Source organism: Heterodontus francisci, chromosome 16, assembly GCF_036365525.1.
Source record: "Heterodontus francisci isolate sHetFra1 chromosome 16, sHetFra1.hap1, whole genome shotgun sequence".
Classification (NCBI taxonomy): Eukaryota; Metazoa; Chordata; class Chondrichthyes; order Heterodontiformes; family Heterodontidae; genus Heterodontus; species Heterodontus francisci.
Genome location: NC_090386.1, coordinates 70,382,850 through 70,402,479, shown reverse-complemented (window position 1 = coordinate 70,402,479; position 19,630 = coordinate 70,382,850). Strand labels below are relative to the sequence as shown.

Genomic DNA, 19,630 nt, shown 5'->3' with positions numbered 1-19,630 from the left:
TTAGCACTGCAGCCTCACAGCTCCAGCGACCCGGGTTCAATTCTGGGTACTGCCCGTGTGGAGTTTGCAAGTTCTCCCTGTGTCTGCGTGGGTTTCCTCCGGGTGCTCCGGTTTCCTCCCACATGCCAAAAACTTGTGGGTTGATAGGTAAATTGGCCATTATAAATTGTCCCTAGTATAGGTAGGTGGTAGGGAAATATAGGGACAGGTGGGGATGTGGTAGAAATATGGGATTAGTGTAGGATTAGTATAAATGGGTGGTTGATGGTCGGCACAGACTCGGTGGGCCGAAGGGCCTGTTTCAGTGCTGTATCTCTAAATCTAAATCAGACAGTGGGGGGAGGGGTTTACTTTAAAAATTTAAATTAGCCGGAAGGGCTTTAAAAATGGCTCCAGCTCCTACGCACAGGCAGCTGACGCCATTGTTGGTGTCGTAGAGCCCGCACCTCCACGTGATTGGGGGTGGCCGGGCCCAACCGGCATATTATTGTGGGCCGCCGCAAGGAAGATCTCGGTGGCTTGCGGGCTGCCATTTTTTAATGAAATAAAAATGCCCCATGGGGGGGAATTTTATGTTGGCAACGGGTGTCTTGGCCACTGGCTGAAGTATGGTGAGTGCCCCGGGTTGCCTCCTCTGGGTCGGTCTGCCACATTATGTGCCATTTAGGCACTTAAGTGGACAGCGACGGGTCCTCCTTGGGTTTAAGGACCCCGGCGACAGACGTCCACCTGCTGAAGGCTGTCGGCCAATCAGAGGCTGGCAGCTCTTTTACTGAGCAGCGCCACCACGCCGGTAATGGACCCACTGGAGGCGAGGGACCCAGGTCACAGTTGGCAGGAGGAGCTTTGCAGGCTGGGGGCCACGGGGAAGGGGTGTGTAGGGGAGGTCAGCAGCAAAAGCGGGGGGAGGCTCTCAGCGGGCCCCCCCTTACTGATGCCGGGTCCCCCCAACCCCGGAGCCTGCAAGCAACCCGCATGGGTTCCCCCCGCCACCATTCCACCGGATTAAATGCTCTCCCTTCCTCCAAACTCGCTACGGGGGACAGCATAAAATCCTCCCCCAGCAATATATCCTTTTGACAAGGATAAAAATTAATGTTTCAAGCCATCTAACAATCACTCAGGCATATTAGGCACAGCATGTTTAAGAATATGCATTTGTGAGGCTTTTCAATTTTTAATCTGACTTGTAATGATGCCATGGAAATTCATTCAGAAAAAAAGAAAATACAGTGCATGTCTCAGTGAGGATAAATATTTTAAAAATTGCTCAAAATATCACAATAATACCCCAGAAAAATTACTGCTATGCCTAAAATTCTGGGCTTTATTTTACACTTGCTTTGGACCAACGTTACTGCAGGAAATTCACGTACAGGCTGGGGGTGTGGCCATTATAATGAGCCACGATGCATTCGGGTGCAAGGATTGACAGATGGGCATAAAAGAGAGAGAAAGTTTGGGCATAGCATAATTATGTACGTAGCAAGAAGGGTCACTGACCCGAAACGTTAACTCTGCTTCTCTTTCCACAGATGCTGCCAGACCTGCTGAGTGAATCCAGCATTTCTTGTTTTTGTTGGCACACATGCTGGGTATTTGCTTTACTCACCGATTACACATATCTCTGGGCAAAAACATACAGGAAATTCCGCCCGCACCAGGTGGAGCCTCACTCGATAAGAGCGCATGTCAGCCTTATAATGTGAACAGTGACTTGTGATCGTGAGAAATGGTGCTCTACGCCATGAGAGTTGTATCGTTGAACTTACCCATAGATTAGTACCTTGTAATCACTTCTGTCGTCTGTAACATAGATTGCTTTGTTCTTGGTGGGATTTGGTCAAGTTTACTGCTAACAGTTGTTCTCAGTGCAGTTGTTACTTGTGACTTTAATCAATAAAGAGAATTAACAGTATACTATTTTTACTACCACAGATCTAGCCATAAAAATGTGCTGGTGATTATTTTGAAACATAAAAAAATGAATTTCCCAATAATAATTTAAAACTAGGTGGATTCCATTTCAATCACCAGAAGCCCATGTAAATAAAATATTTTGGTATAGCTGTTGTAATTGTGATTAATGAAAAATGTAAATGAAGTTTTAGATAGTTTTTAAAGCATGTAATGTTTTGGTGAGGATGGGGGAATGGTGTAGCAGGGAAACTCAAAATGTGATCTGCCCTGTTTACCTTAAGTCTGGAAATTTATGTAAAAAGAAAACTTTGAGATTGGTGTGCTGATCTGTATGAAAGAAAAACTAACACTAAAAAAAAATGCCGACCATGAGGAACACAACTTCCTGCCTAAATAAACCAATTTCAGTTATCAGTTCACGGGGGATACAGCTGACATCCTTCCTGGAAATGTTAAATGTTTTAACCTTCAGTTTATCCATCAACCCTTGCTATGCTTTGCTGTTTGTAAATGATTCAACTATAATACAGGGCCCGTTTCTTCCATCATTTCTTCCATCATCCAGGATAAGACAAAAACATCTTTTGGGAATGTGGCAAAAACTTACAGCTTGTACTGCAACCATGGAATGGTTTTATGCCAATTCTAGTTTTAAGAGAAATAGCACAAGCTTGAATTATCTACAGTTAATCATTTGTTAATGTATTGACATCAGGATACCCAATTATACACTTCCCAGAGAAAATGTTTAGTTACAAATATGTCACTCGTCTGCATATGAAACTTTTGCAATTTTTAGAACAATTAAAGTTCAGTTAGTCATTCATTACAATACAAACAGAGGGAAGTTTTGAGAATTGAAAGCAAATTGCTTTTTTTATCAACCAGCATGATTGAATTTATAGTTATAAGCAGAAACTACACACTCTGCCCTTCATCTTACCATATAAGTTATATGATATGACCAACAAACGCACAAAAAGATTAAAGTGTATGTGCATACATTGTGGGAATATGAGTATTGACTACAAATGAAAGTGGGAGGAGACTTATGTGCGTCATAAACACCAACGGGGCTGAATAGCCTGTTTCTGTGCTGTAAATTCTAATTCTATTGAGATTACAATGATGGTGCCTATTACTAAATTTTTATTTACTAATCAAAAATGCAATCAGCCACATATAGATTCAGAATACACCATGTGGAGCATCTATTCAACAATATTATTCGAAAAGTTAAATGCAAAGAATCTAATTAACTGTCTACAAATGCCTGTGGCACAGAAGAAGTGATTTTATTCTATGCTGTTGTCTCCTGGTTTCATCAGTTCTTTACATTTTCTAACTCAGAGCTTGTTGTTGCCACACTGCAATTACATTATGGAAACAGATTTCTGTTTTATATTAAAACCAAATCATAACCAGAAATTACATTTAAAACATCTTGGCATGATTACAATCTTGCGCAAGTATTCAGATGTACAGTTATAATACTTCAGTGGGAACAAAAAGATATTTGTACATTTGTCAGGGTTTTATTTTGCCAAGCAATTGTCCCGATGTGAGGCAAAGCTAAGTAGCAAATATTTCCATACTCCATACCGTTCAGCAGGAAACCCCACCATATACCTTTCAATAGTAAATTCCAAACTTTCCAATAGAAAACTGCTCCATATATCACAAAATTCCACCATATACCACATCTTCCAATAGAAAACCTCACCACATTCCACAATTTTCAATAGTAAATTCCATTGCATACTACCTTTCAACAGCAAACGCCACCATATAATCACATCTTTCAGCTTGTTATTGTTAACTGTTCTTTTTCAGAAGAAAATATAGACAACAGAATCATAGAATTTTATAGCACAGAAGGAGGCCATTTGCTCTTGGTGCCTAACCCAGATCTTTGAAACAGCATCTTTCTAACCCAATTCCCCTCATATATATTGACATTGTTATTTTAACAACTTATCCACTTATCCATTGTATTATGGATTCTGCTCCCACTACTGTATCTAGTACAGCATTCCATGTTCTCACAACTAGATACAGAGAAAACAGATCTTACAATCTTGTTAGTCATTTATAACATTAACACTACAGATTTAATTTCATACTTAGAATCATAGAAATTACAGCACAGCAAGAGGGCATTCAGTCCATCAGGTATTTGCTAGTGTTAGCTCTTTATTTGGAGCTGTCTACTCCAATCCCAATTCTTGTGCTTTTCTCATAATCTTTTATATTTTTTCAGTTGTAGTAGACTGTTAATTAGAGAATAACTTATTTAGGGCCCGATGCACATAGAAATATCAGATTATGAAACTGAACTTACTTTGACCTCTTTCTCAAGATAATCATGCAGCAGGATCTCAGGATCTATCAGGTAATCAGGAGGGAAGAGAGGAATAGAATGGAGAGGTCTCCTGTACACACTGCTTCTGTCCTGCTGTCTCCTGTTCTTGTCGGCTTTAGGAAACACCAGCCTCTTGATAGGAGACACAAATCCCTGAAAATCACATGAAAAGTCCAAATATCATAACATTGAAATTATTATTTTAAAATAGTTTGTTCTCAGTATCTCTCCAAGCTGGCCCTGAAGAGGTGATTTGTATGATTTCGGAAATAAAAGTAACACAATCTTATAAGCAAGGTACCCTAAAATAATAGAATGCTACAGTCACAACTAAGCAATTTGGCAAGGTTTTTCAGTACATGAGTCATTGCTCTAATCTCACTTGCATGTTTTCTCCAATAGCCTTTAATATTCCTCTTTTTCAAGCTACTATATAATTCTCTTTTAAAAAAATTTATAGATTCTGCTTCCACAAAACGCAGGACAAATCCAATCTGACCAATTACCTGCCCATCAGTCTACTCTCAATCATCAGCAAAGTGATGGAAGCTTTTGTTGACTGTGCTATCAAGTACCACTTAAACAGCAACAACCTGCTCATTCATGCTCATTTTGGGTTCTGCCAGGGCCACTCAGCTCCTGACCTCATTACAGCCTTGGTCCAAACATGGACAAAACAGCTTAACTCAAGAGGTGAAGTGAGAGTGATTGCCTTTGATATCAAGGCAGCATTTGACTGAGTATGGCATCAAGGAGCCCTAGCCAAATTGAAGTCAAGGGAATCAGGGGAAAAAGTCTCCACTGGTTGGAGTCATACCTAGCATGAAGGAAGACTGTTGCGGTTGTTTGAAGCCAACCAACTCAGCCCCAGGACATTGCTGCAGGAGTTCTTCAGGGTAGTGTCCTAGGCCCAACCATCTTCAGCTGCTTCATCAATGATCTTCTCTCCATCATAAGGTCAGATGTGGGGATATTTGCTGATGATTGTATGATGTTCAGTTCCATTCGCAACTCCTCAGATACTGAAGCAGTCTGTGTCCATATGCAGCAAGACCTGGACAACATTCAGGCTTGGGCTGATAAGTGGCAAGTAACATTCATACCACACAAATGCCAGACAATGACTATCTCAAACTAGAGAGAATCTAACCATCTCCCCTTGTCGTTCAAGAGCATTACCATTGCTGAATCCCCCACTATCAACATGCTGCAGGTTACCATTGACTAGAACTGAAGTGGAGCAGCCACATAAACACTGTGGCTACAAGAGCAGGTCAGAGACTGGGAATTCTGTGGTGAGTAACCCACCTCCTGACTCCCCAAAGCCTGTCCATCATCTCCAAGGCACAGGAGTGTGATGCAGTGCTTCCCACTTGCCTGGATGGGTGCGACTCCCACAACACTTATGAACCTCAACACCATCCAGAACAAAGCAGTCCGCCTGATTGGCACTCCATCTACCACCTTAAACATTCACTCCTTCCACCACCATTGCACAGTGGCAGCAGAATGTACCATATACAAGATGCACTGCAGCAATTCAATAAGCCTCCTTCGACAGCACCTTCCAAACCTGCGACGTCTTCCACCGAGAAGGACATGGGCAGCAGATACATGGAAACACCACCATCTGCAAGTTCTCCTCCAAGCCACACACCATCCTGACTTGGAAATATATTATCGTTCTTTCAAAATCTTGGAACTCCCTCCCTAACAGCACTGTGGGTGTACCTGCCCCAGATGGACAGCAGCGGTTCAAGAAGGCAGTTCACCAGCACCTTCTCAAGGGCAGTTAGGGATGGGCAACCAATGCTGGCCTAGCAAGTGATGCCCCCATCCCATGAAACAAATAAAAAAAATGTTTGTGACAAGTCAATTTCACATTTTAACCACCCTCTTTCTGAAATTTCATTTAAAAAGTTAGTATTTTATAACTATACGTATTATCACAATGTATGCTCTATAGCAATGGAAACAAATACGTGTGAATAAATCTACAAGATGGACAGCAGAAAAATGTCTGGCAATTTATATTGACAATATAAAGTATAGGATTAATTGTTTGCCACTTGGAAAAATGGTACAGCTATAACAATCACACAATATCACACAATTTCTGATTATTCATTGCTACCTTCCATTAATGAGCTATGTCACACTGCTTCCACTGTACAGTTTTCATTACCACCTCAAGAGACTTTTATAACTTTTAAAATCCTACACATGGAAATAGCAATGAATAAGCTTTAGTTAGTTTAAGGTAAACAATCAATCTAAGGATATAACAAGGAAATAACATTTTACAGCAGCTGATTAAATTTATCAGAACATTTAAAAGTGTTTCACATATAATGAAGGATATTTGATGTGTTATTTGAAATATTATTTTGCACGCAGGAAGATTCAATAACACATGAGCAACATTGAACTGATTGGAAAGAATATTGGCCAGGGAACCAGAAGAAATTCCTTCCCTTCTTTCATTATGGCCAGGAATTTTGAACATCCTCTTGAACATGTAGGGGCCTAGATTTCACACTTTATCAATGGATGGCGCCTCCAACAGTGCAGCACACCCTCAGTAATGCAGGGAAGGCCAGGATTTTACCGGCTGTTTTGAATGGGCTTGGAGGTGGCGGCGGCATAAAATCGAGATGGAAGACTACGGACCGGATGTCTGACGTCTTCACATTGTTTCCATATTTGACTGACGGTGGCTGACACGGATGGTGAACTTCGCACATTGACGCTGCGGGAAGGTAATTAAGGCATTTTACTGGCCAATTGACTGCAATTTTACAGTGCATTTTGAATTTTACTAATGCCACACGGGAACCATGGGGCTTCAGAACCTCACCTGGTTAAAGTAAGCAAGAGGAAGCTGAGTATTGGCTCTCTCTTGCAGCCATTGAGAGAGCCAGCATGGTGTGCCAGTGAGGGTGGAGCAGCGCGGGCACTGAAAAATTAAGGTGGGGTGGGGGGAAGGTGCCAGCGCTGTGGGGGCATGCTGCCAGGGTGTCATTGGGGCAGTGGCATGTGATCAAAAGAAACATATGAGGGAAAGTGGGGAAGCTGTTTGGAAAGAAGGCCTTGCACATGGAGAGAGGCCATCTGCCATGGACCTTATTCACCCAAGCTTTAGGGCTCCTGTTGAGGAGGAGGAGCAACAGAGACGTATCTCCAGGCGTCAGTAGCAGGGCATCAGCAACCTCAGGGCCAACAACAGGGCCTGCCTCGGAGTGCGGATGCTGGAGAAGGGCATAGAGATGCACACATACTGCCTCCTGTGCGCAGAAGAGATTTCCCTAAAGAGAGGGTCTACCGTCTGAGGATCAATTACCTATAGATGTCCAAATGGCACAGTTTATGAAGAATGTGACGCTCCAGCGAGGCCTTCACTGTGCCATGCTGCAGGACGAGCTAAGACCCATGGGGGTTGGCGGACACCCAATACCAATGGCACTAAAGGTAGCCATGTTGCTGAACTTCTATACCTCTGGTTATCTCCAGGGAGACTGGAGATAAGTGTGGGCAGCGTCTATAAGATCTTGTAAAATATAAGATCCTCAGGGGTCTTGACAGGGTGGATTTGGAAAGGATGTTTCCCCTTGTGGGAGAATTCTAGAACTAGGGGTTACTGTTTATAAAATGACGGGTCGCCCATTTAATACGGAGATGAGGAGAATTTTTTTCTTCAGAGGGCCGTGAGTGTTTGGAATTTTCTTCTTCAAAAGGCGGTGGAAGCAGAGTCTTTGAATATTTTTAAAGCAGAGGTAGATCGATTCTTGATAAACAAGGGGGTGGAAAGTTATCAGGGGTAGGTGGAAATGTGGAGTAATCAGTTCAGCCAATAACTTATTGAGTTGTGGAGCAGACTTGAAGGGCCGAGTGGCCTACTCCTGCTCCTAATTCGTATGTGCACTATTGCACCGGTCCAGACAGTCAAGCTGAGAGGTCCACTGGGTTCGGGGCCATCACTGAATTGCCGGAGGTGCAGGGTGTGATCGACTGCACGTGTGTGGCCATCAAGTCTTCCACAGACCAGACAGCAGCTTTCATCAACAGGAAGGACTTCCACTCGCTCAATGCACAACTGGTCTGCGACGACTGAAGATGGATCCTTCAGCTATGTGCATGGTTCCCGGGAAGCAGCCACGACGCCTACATACTTCGGCAACCCCAGGTGCCACAGCTTTCCCAGCCCCCTTGCTTGACTTCAAGGATGGATACAGGTAGACAGGAGCTACCCATTCAGAACATGGCTACTTAAGTCTCTGAGGAACCCATGCATGGATGCAGCAGAGAGGCACAACACCTACCGCGAGGCAAACCAAGCGACCATGAAGCAGGCCATGGGCCTTCTCAAGATGCAATTCAAATGCCTTGGTTGTATGGCCCAGCAAGGGTCTCGTGTATCGTGGTGGTCTACTGTGCACTGCACAACCTGGCACTACAGAGGGGGAAGGCGTGGAACATTGAGGTTCTCATGGATCGCGATGCCTCCTCAGACGATAAGGATGTGGAGGAAGCTGCTGACCAAGTGATGCCAAATGAAAGACCCCCAGTGACCACAAAGAAGGCGCAATAGGATTTGGAATGCGCTTATACATAGACGTTTCTTATGACCCTTACTACCTTTTGGAACTACTCCAATAAAGCTGTTTGTTTATGCAGCCCTGCTGCTGTCTCCTTCATTGAGCACTCCATCACCCAGCTCCCAGGTGCACATCAAACAATTGCATTCCTTCGCTTCCAGCCCCTTGAGGGAGCCAGGGTGTAAATGAAGTCCCAAAGGGCAGCATTGAAAGGAGATGTAGCAACAATACATGAACCCTTTATTACATGGCACAGCAAATGCACAGGTTAACATCTGCATACTCTATTCACCCATGAACCTGTTATGACCAGGTGAGAAAGGTGTCCAGGGGTCTCTTTCAGCCTTCACCTGGTCTTATTGGGTAAGTAAAAACTATATACGGTAGGCTATTGCAGAAAATACGGAAGTATGGGGTTGAAGGTGATTTAGAGCTTTGGATCAGAAATTGGCTAGCTGAAAGAAGACAGAGGGTGGTGGTTGATGGCAAATGTTCATCCTGGAGTTTAGTTACTAGTGGTGTACCGCAAGGATCTGTTTTGGGGCCACTGCTGTTTGTGATTTTTATAAATGACCTGGAAGAGGGTGTAGAAGGGTGGGTTAGCAAATTTGCGGATGACACGAAAGTCGGTGGAGTTGTGGATAGTGCCGAAGGATGTTGTAGGGTACAGAGGGACATAGATAGGCTGCAGAGCTGGGCTGAGAGATGGCAAATGGAGTTTAATGCAGAAAAGTGTGAGGTGATTCACTTTGGAAGGAGTAACAGGAATGCAGAGTACTGAGCTAATGGGAAGATTCTTGGTAGTGTAGATGAGCAGAGAGATCTTGGTGTCCAGGTACATAAATCCCTGAAAGTTGCTACCCAGGTTAATAGGGCTGTTAAGAAGGCATATGGTGTGTTAGCTTTTATTAGTAGGGGGATCGAGTTTCGGAGCCACGAGGTCATGCTGCAGCTGTACAAAACTCTGGTGAGGCGGCACCTGGAGTATTGCGTGCAGTTCTGGTCACCGCATTATAGGAAGGATGTGGAAGCTCTGGAAAGGGTGTAGAGGAGATTTACTAGGATGTTGCCTGGTATGGAGGGAAGGTCTTACGAGGAAAGGCTGAGGGACTTGAGGTTGTTTTCGTTGGAGAGAAGGAGGAGGAGAGGTGACTTAATAGATAAGATAATCAGAGGGTTAGATAGGGTGGATAGTGAGAGTCTTTTTCCTCGGATGGTGATGGCAAACACGAGGGGACATAGCTTTAAGTTGAGGGGTGATAGATATAGGACAGATGTTAGAGGTAGTTTCTTTACTCAGAGAGTAGTAGGGGCGTGGAACGCCCTGCCTGCAACAGTAGTAGACTCGCCAACTTTAAGGGCATTTAAGTGGTCATTGGATAGACATATGGATGAAAATGGAATAGTGTAGGTCAGATGGTTTCACAGGTTGGCGCAACATCGAGGGCCGAAGGGCCTGTACTGCGCTGTAATGTTCTAATTCTAATTCTAATTCTAATTCTTATTGTAACAGGATATTAATTTTTAAACACACTGTGTTTTAGCTCCTCCTTGGTGAATCCCTGTTCACCACTTTCCAATTATAAGGCAAAGAAATGAGTATAAACAGGCTTTCTTAGATTTAAAGAAGAAAAGTGAAATTTTATTAAAACTTAAACGTAAACTCTAATTCGGTTAACGCCTACGGGTATACGTTGCACCCCACACTAGCATGCATAGGCGATACGCACATGCAAATAGAGACAGAAAAGAGCAGAAGATAAATAGTGGAAAGGTTTGAGGCAATCTCTGAAGAGCGGTTTTTTCTGTGCTTCGAGCTGTCTGTATAGTCCTTGATTGTAGGTAGTCTTGTTTTTCGTTGGGGCCCAGTATTCTTCTTAAACCTTGTTCACTGTAGGAGATTTTTCTCTCTTGGGGTTCATGTGTTTTCAATGGTTTCTGAAGCTGGTGAGAGCGAGATGAGAGCAGACAGGAGAGAGGTCTTTTCCATCCAGGAGCAAAGAGCTTTCTCAGTTCAAATTCTCTGTGGCAAGTTCAAATTAAAGAAAGCCAACAGCCAGTTAGTCATGTGCCTAAACTGGTCTGACCAGGTGTTCTGTGTATTGGGAAGCAGGGACTGGGTCCTTTGTTCCAACTCTGTTTACTAATATGCAAAAAAGGTCTTTCCGGCGAGGGGCCTGGCAATTCCTTGTGATAGGCCCTCTTTTCTTCCCAGTAGCAATTTTAAAATTTAATGTTCATGTGGCAAAAAAATGAGTGCCTCATTCTTGGCACTTGGGGGCCTGCATGACACCTCCACACCCAGGGGAATGAAATGCGGTTTGAAAAAAAAGGCGCATTTCATTACAAGGTTTGAGAGAAATATAAGATACAGAAAGAAAAAACATGCATTTCTCGCATTCATTTCCATCCATTCATCAATCTTAAAGCTTATTAAAATTGTCTTTTCTGGGTGCCAGTGCTGCTTTAATTTCCCCTTTTTTTGGCATCCCAGTAGCCATGTGGTTCTTTGGGGAAGCTTTTCTTCAGTTTGCCCATTGCCATGACTGCCCAGGGCTTTTGTTCCTCTTGAGGTGATGTTTTTTTTTCAGGAGAGTTAGTAGTGGGTGTGTCTATCCTAAACTCTCTGAGTCATGCAAAGACTTTTGACTTCAGGGGATGGGTGGTTCCCTTTTCCTCTGACTGTAGAGGAGGATTCTTTGTTAATCTGCCCTTTGTTCTCTGGGACATTCCTACCTGCAGGTATTTGTGCAGACTTGACTGCACTCTTCTGTGATACCTCAACTAGGTGAGGTATCACGCTCACGGTTTCTGTGCCCCCTAGAGGTCTCTCTTTGTCTCAGCAGGTTCCTGCAAATGCTGTTAGCAACTCTGGTGGAGTGCCTCTGGAGTCTGCATTTACAGAGGAGGATGTGGGGTCTAGCGTTTCACATTTTTCAGGGTTGACTGACCGGATAGTAGGGGTTTTCATCTGGGATTCTTCCCGGACTTCCTTTAACCTGTCCTCTTGGTCGCTTTTTCCCCTTCCCTTTCTAAACTTTTGCCAGCCGTGTGCCTGCCTGTCCCCTTTTGTTCTCAGCAGGGTCCCTTACAGTTCACCAGCCCTCAGCTGGAGGATCCTCCTAACACTGGTACAGGACTTAGGGGTGCAGATTCCACTGTAGATTGGTGTTTCCCCTCAACCTGGCACATGTGGCAACTCATGCAGTACTCCACCACATCTTTATGGAATTTTGGCCAGTCAAACTGCTGTCTTATGCGGGTTTTGGTCTTTCGGATACCGACATGTACAGCCACTGAAGTTTTGTGGACCCTTCTTAATATTTCTCTCCGGTACCTCTGCGGCACCACTAACTGGTGAACCACTGCCCACTCCTCACCCTCAGATCTGTGAGGAGAACTTCATTTCCTCATCAGTACCTCATTCTTTAAATAGTAGCAATCAGAGACTCCCTCTGCTTCACTTTCAGACTGGGCAGACTGCTAACTCTCGCAATACTGGGTCGGCTCGCTGAGCCTCAGCTATGGAAAATCCATTTAATTCATTTCCTGGGTCTCCTAACTTTCCAAAGAAAGTCTCGGACAGGCAGACATCATGGTCATCTGTCTGTCATTCCAATGCAGCCTCCTCTGGGGAAGCTGGTTTGATCATGGCCTGATCCACTACACATTCAGGGAAACTGCAGGGGACCGTCTCCTGCCACCGCCCTGTCTCTCTGACCTCCTGCGGTCTTTCTTTCACTACTTGGGGGGCTACCACCTTCACCCCTGCCAGATCATTACCCAGGAGCAGGTCAACCCCTTCCACAGGCAAACTAAGGACAATCCCTACAGTCACTGGTCCCGAAACTAGGTCACTCTCTAGGTGCACCCGGTGTACAGGTACAGGCATACACTGCCCTCCAATACCATTCACCACCATTGTAGTGTTCACTGTACTCTCTGGGGGAAGGGTCAGGTCTTTTCCCAGAAAAGGGATCTAGTGGTTCCTGTGTTCCTGAGAATCACTATGGGCCCACTCGAGAGGTATGGGGGTACTTTCTCTTCAAACACAAAAACCCTGATAACCTTCAGGTCCTATTAAATTTTCCTGCACTGGCTGTGGTAAGCTTCCTGGGTTTTACTCATACTGCAGTTAAGGCCACAGCTTGCTCTGTGCTTTCCATTAGGGTCCCGTCTTCACTAAGTAGGTATGCCCTGATTAACCCTACCAGTTTCCCCTTTATTTTCCAGCAGTCAGCTTTTAAATGCCCTGCCTTATTACAATGGAAGCACACAGGTCTCTGGGTCTCACGCTTGCTCACAGCATCCTCCTTTTTGGCTGGAGGAGGGCCCCCTGTGTCTCCTGTTTTCCTTTCTCTTCCAGGACTGCCTGGAAGATATCACCTTCTCACCCTTTGTCCGTTTTGAATTTGTGGGGGTGATTAGGAAAGGTTCTCCCCTGGGAAACTGACTTATAAATTGAAGCAAACTCATTGGCCAGAATGGCCACTTGTGGGGCTCCCTGAACCCACTGCTCCTCTACATGAGTCTTTTTTGAGAATGGGAGAGAGTTTTTAAATTCCTCTAACAGAATTACTTCTCTGAGAGTCTCATACCTGAGCTGTATTTTAAGAGCCCTCAGCCACTGGTCAAAAGCCAGCTGCTTACTGCTTTCAAACTCTAGATAAGTTTGATTAGCTTCCTTTTTGAGGGTTCTAAACTTTTGGCGGTAGTCTTTGGGTACTAATTCATATGCCCCAAGGACAGCATTTTTCGTCAGTTTATAATTTGATGAACTCTCATCTGGCAATGAGGAATAAACCTCATGGGCTTTTCCGGTTAGTTTGCTTCGCAATAAGAGAGACCAGGTCTTAGCTGGCCATTTTAGCTGCCTTGCCAGTTTCTCAAAAGACACAAAAAATGCTTCCACATCTTCCTCATTGAATTTTGGAATTAATTGAGTGAGTTTTAGCAATTTTGTACCCAGCCCTGAATTATGTTCCTCCATATTTTCCATGCTTTCACTGGAGTTACTCTGTCGCCCCCTAGTTCCATCTTTCATCAAATTCAGGTTTCCTTTGTTCCAATTATATCTTTGCTAACAATACCCTGTCAGAGTCTGCTTCTAACCCTGCTTCTGCTTTTCAGATTTAATGGAAAAATGGTTGGCCACTCGCCTTAGGAGTTCAGACCTCCTAGCCTTGCCATGTACAGTGATCCCACACTGCTCAGACATTTTTCTCAATTCCTCCATAGACAGTGCTTTTAAATTATCCCGAGTTACTTCACCCTGGCTTGGAGAGCTTCTAGCTTTAGTTGCAGACATGTTAGTATTCAATCACACACAACCATATGAAAACCTGTATTAATCTTGCACTTTTTTGATTAGGAACAATTTGGCTTCCCACTTCCAATTTCTCTTGTTTGTCTGTGGGTAAAATCCTGGATGCTAGCATCCAAATTTCTGTTACGACCAGGTGAGAAAGGTGTCCAGGGGTCTCTTTCAGCCTTCACCTGGTCTTATTGTAACAGGATTTTAATTTTTAAACACACTGTGTTATGAGCACTCCCTCTTTCCAATTATAAGGCAAAGAAATGAGCATAAACAGACTTTCTTAGGTTTAAAGAAGAAAAGTGAAATTAATTAAGACTTAAACTCTAATTCGTTTTTTTACTGTGCTTCGAGCTCTCTGTAGCGTCCTGATTGTAGGTAATCTTGCTTTTCATTGAGGCTCAGTATTCTTCTTAAACCTTGTTCACTGTAGGAGACTTTTCTCTCTTGGGGTTCATATGTCTTCAATGGTTTCCGAAGCTGGTGAGAGTGAGATGAGAGCAAACAGGAGAGAGGTCTTTTCAGTCCTGGAGCAAAGAGCTTTCTCAGTTCAGATTCTCTGTGGCAAGTTCAGATTTAAAAAAAACCAGCCAGTTAGTCATGTGACTAAACTAGTCTGACCAGGTGTTCTGTGTATTGGGGAAGCAGGGACTGGGTCCTTTGTTCCAATACTGTCTGCTAGCATGCAACAAAGGTCTTTCTGGCGAGGGGCCTGGGAATTCCTTGTGATAAGCCCTCTTTTCTTCCCAGCATCAATTATAAGTTTTACTGTCCATGTGGCGAAATAATGTGTGCCTCATTCTTGGCAGGTGGGGGCCTGCAAGACAAACCCCAAATGCAGCTAGGTTTTTAAAAAACTTTCATGGGATGTGGGCCTGTCACTGACTAGGCCAGCATTTGTTGCCCACCCCTAATTACCCTTGAACTGAGTGGCTTGCTAGGCCATTTCAGAGGGCATTTAAGGGTTAACCACATTTCTGTGGGTCTGGAGTCACATGTAGGCCAGACCAGGTAATGACAGCAGATTTCCTTCCTTAAAGGTCATTCGTGAACCAGATGGGTTTCTATGACCATCAATCATAGTTTCATGGCACCATTACTGAGACTAGCTTTCAATTCCAGATTTTTATTAATTCATTGAATTGAATTTAAATTCCACCTGTTACCATGGTGGGATTTGAACTCGTGTCCCCAGGACATTGTGCCTGGGCCTCTGGATTACTAGTCCAGTGACATAACCACTACACCATGGTCTCCCCTAAGTAGGTGCTCTTAAATTTCTTACGTGTACTCCTACATGGTGCTCCCCCTGCGCTGTCAGCTAAGGTGGAGGTGGGCTGCTGGTCATGCTGCCCCATGGTGTGGGATGACCTTGGCGGCTGTCCTCTGGCTGCCTTGCCTGAGGACTGGATGGCTTTGGCATGCTAAGGGGCTCCTGCAAAGCTGCAGGTCCTCCCTCTGTCGTCGTGGCTATTTGAGGCCCTGGGGTCACTATCAGGGAGGCTGATGAACCACTGACCACACCAGGAGCATCCTGAGACGGGCCCTCAGATGGGGAAGGCATCCACTTCTCCTCCCTTGTGAGGCACATTTGTATCTGCCTATTGACCTGAAAAGAACGAGGACCTGGTGGAGACTCCAGGTACCTCGTCCCCCTCTTGCCTTGCCACTGCTATACAGAGCTCACGGACAAGACAATGACTGGATCTCCCTGAGGGTCGTTAATCTCTCCATGGAGGAAGCCATGCACGCACATGTCAGAGACATGCCAAGACTCGTGGCATGGATGGACTCCTCCATCATTCGCGCATGGGTGCGCATAGCCCCTGGCAGATCCGCCAGATGTTCCCTTCCCTCATGCTGTAACTACAGCATTTGCTGTGTTGCCGATGACCCCAGAGGCACATCATCAGCCTGGGTCTCAGCATTGGCCTGGCCTCCGACAGTCCTCCAACTGTCAGTGGCCTCGGCTATCACAGCCTCCGTCAGCTGCTCGGGCGTGTCAATGCTGTGTTCAACAGGTTGTGTGACCGAATCTATGTGAGAATGGATACCCAGCAACATGAGAGTATCTGTGCTGGTGGAGGGTGCGGGGGAATGATGTGACGTTGCATCCTCTGAGGCTCCCTCCTCCTCTTCAGAGGTGGCCAGCTGCCCCCAGTCTCTCCAGCTCTCTGCACTTCGGCATGACCCTGACCTGCATGAGAGAAAAGGTACATTGAAGGGTTATGGGCTTCCCATCACGTCCTTCCAACTACCCCTAACGTGGAGATTCACGTGTGTGGAGGTGGACACTTGAGCACTATGCCTTGTGTGCTCCAGATGCACCTTTGTGCCCCTGCACTTGGCCACTCACTCTCTTGAGTTGACACTCTTCACCATCAGCCTCCTCCTCCATGGGGGGTCAGGATGGACAAATACTGCACCCCTCTGCCAGTCTTGGCCCTTTCCTTTATGCTATGGGCACTCTTCTCCTGCAAGCACAAAGATGAACACTGTTAGCTTCCCCATGGAGACGACCACCACATCTACCTGCTGGTGGCAAGCCAGCAGTCCTTGATGGGGCCACACAAATACCTCCTGCATGTAGTTGGTCTCGAGGGACCCAGTTGGGGACTGAAATGACAGACAAGCACCTCTCAGCGAGATGCAGCGATGCCTCTGGCAGCATGTGCTGTTTCCTGATCCTATTGTCACCAACCGGGTGGTCACTCCACCAAACACATCCTCCCGCGTTCCCACATGTAAGGCCCAAAGAGAAAAGAGGGCTTTTTTATTCATTCTTGGGATGTGAGCATCACTGTGAAAGCCAGTATTTATTGCCCATCCCTAACTGACCTTGAGAAGGTAGTGGTGAGCCGCCTTCTTGAACCGCTGCAGTCCATGTGGTGTAGTGCGTCCACTGTGCTGGTAGGAAGGGAGTTCCAGGATTTTCACCCAGCGACTGTGAAGGAACGGTGATATATTTCCAAGTCAGGATTGTGTTTGGCTTGGTGGGGTATTTGTTCCCATGCATCTGCTGCCTTTGTCTTTCTAGGTGGTCGAGGTGGTGGGTTTGGAAGGTGGGAGGAGTGTTGGAGGAGTCTTGGCGAGTTGCTGCAGTGCACCTTGTAGATGGTACACATTGCTATCATTGTGCACTGGTGGTGGAAGGAGTGAATATTTAAGGTGGTTGTTGATGGGGTGCCAATCAAGTGGGCAATTTTGTCCAGGATGGTGTCGAGAGCTTCTTGAGTGTTGTTGGAGCTGCACTCATCCAGGTAATTGGAGAGTATTAGGAACATGGGAAATAGGAGCAGGAGTAGGCCATTTTTCCGAATGGCAGGTAGTGACTAGTGGGGTACCGCAGGGATCGGTGCCAGGACCCCAGCCATTCACAATATACATTAATGATTTAGATGAGGGAACTAAATGTAATATCTCCAAATTTGCAGATGACACAAAACTGGGTGGGAGGGTGAGTTGTGAGGAGAATGCAGAGAGGCTTCAGGGTGATTTGGACAAGTTGAGTGAGTGGGCTAATGCATTCCAGATGCAGTACAATGTGGATAAATGTGAGGTTATCCACTTTGGTAACAAAAACAGGAAGGCAGATCATTATGTGAATGGCTATAAACAGAGAGGGGAATATGCAGCGAGACCTGGGTGTTCTGGTACACCAGTTGCTGAAGATAAGCATGCAGGTGCAACAGGCGGTAAAAAAGGCAAATGATATGTTGGCCTTCATAGCGAGAGGATTCGAGTACAGAAGCAGGGATGTCTTGCTGCAATAATACAGGGCCTTGGTGAGGCCACACCTGGAATATTGTGTGCAGTTTTAGCCTCATTATCTGAGGAAGGATGTTCTTGCTCTCGAGGGAGTGCAGCGAAGGTTTACCAGACTGATTCTTGGGATGGCAGGACTGACATATGAGGAGAGATTGAGTCGGTTAGGATTATATTCACTGGAGTTCAGAAGAGTGAGGGGGGATCTCATAGAAACCTATAAAATTCTAACAGCACTTGACAGGGTAGATGCAGGAAGGATGTTCCCGATGGTGGGGGAGTCCAGAACCAGGGGTCATAGTCTAAGGATACGGGGTAAACCTTTCAGGACTGAGATGAGGAGAAATTTCTTCACCCAGAGAGTGGTGAGCCTGTGGAATTTGTTACCACAGAAAGCAGTTGAGGCCAAAACATTGTATGCTTTCAAGAAGGAGTTAGATATAGCTCTTGGGTCTAAAGGGATCAAAGGGTATGGGGTGAAAGCGAGAACAGGTTACTGAGTTGGATGATCAGCCATGATCTAGTTGAATGGCGGAGCAGGCTCGAAGGGCTGACTGGCCTACTCCTGCTCCTATTTTCTATGTTTCTATTTGGCCCCTCGGGCCTGCTCCGTCATTCAACTAGATCATGGCTGATCTTCTACCACAATGCCATTTTCCCACACTATCCCCATATCCCTTGATGCCTTTAATATCTAGAAATCTATCGATCTCTGTCTTGAACATATTCAATGACTGAGCCTCCACAACCCTCTGGGGTAGAGAATTCACCAGCCTCTGAGTGAAGAAATTCTTCCTCATCTCAGTTCCAAATGGCGTAGCCCTTATTCTGAGACTGTGTCCCGTTGTTCTAGACCCCCCCTGACAGGGGTAACCTCCTTCCTGCATCTGTCCTCTCGAGCCCTGCAAGAATTTTATATGTTTCAATGAGATAACATCTCATTCTTTTAAATGCTACAGAATATAGGCCCAGTCTCCTCAATCTCTCCTGATAGAACAATCCTGCCATCCCAGGAATTAGTTTAGCGAACCTTCGTCGTGCTCCCTCTGTGGCCAATATATCCTTCCTAAGGTATGGTGACCAAAACTGTACATAATGCTCCAGGTACAGTCTCACCAAGGCTCTATACAATTGCAGAAAGATTTATTTACTCCTGTACTCAAATCCTCTTGCAATAAAGGCTTGCTGCACCTGCATGTTAGCTTTCAGTGACTCATGAACAAGAACACCCAGGTCCCTTTGGACATCAACACTTCCCAATCTCTTATCATTTAAGAAATACTCTGTATTTCTGTTTTTCCTAGCAAAGTGGATAACTTCACATTTTCCACATTATATTCCATCTGCCATGTTCTTGCCCACTCACTTAGCTTGTCTAAATCCTGTTGAAGCCGCTTTGCATCCTCCTCACAACTCACATTCCCACCTAGTTTTGTGTCATCAGCAAATTTGGAAATATTACCTTTGGTCCCACATCCAAATCATTGATATAGATTGTGAATACATGGGGTCCAAGCACTGATCCTTGCCGTACCCCACTAGCCACAGCCTGCCAACCTGAGAATGACCCATTTATTCCTACTCTGTTTTCTGTCTGTTAACCAATTCTCAATCCATGCCAGTATATTACCCCCAATCTCATGTGCTCTAATTTTGTTTACCAACCTCTTGTGT

The 19,630-nt window shown here is 45.1% G+C and overlaps 1 protein-coding gene across 1 annotated transcript in view; it reads right to left on the bottom strand.

The window, feature by feature from the left end:
• Window positions 1-19,630, bottom strand: part of ccm2l (CCM2 like scaffold protein) — a 94,943-nt gene that overhangs the window by 51,630 nt on the left and 23,683 nt on the right. The window contains exon 2 of the mRNA XM_068048346.1: window positions 4,262-4,435. Within this exon, the coding sequence (XP_067904447.1) occupies window positions 4,262-4,435 (174 nt within the window). The remainder of the gene's footprint in view (window positions 1-4,261; window positions 4,436-19,630) is intronic.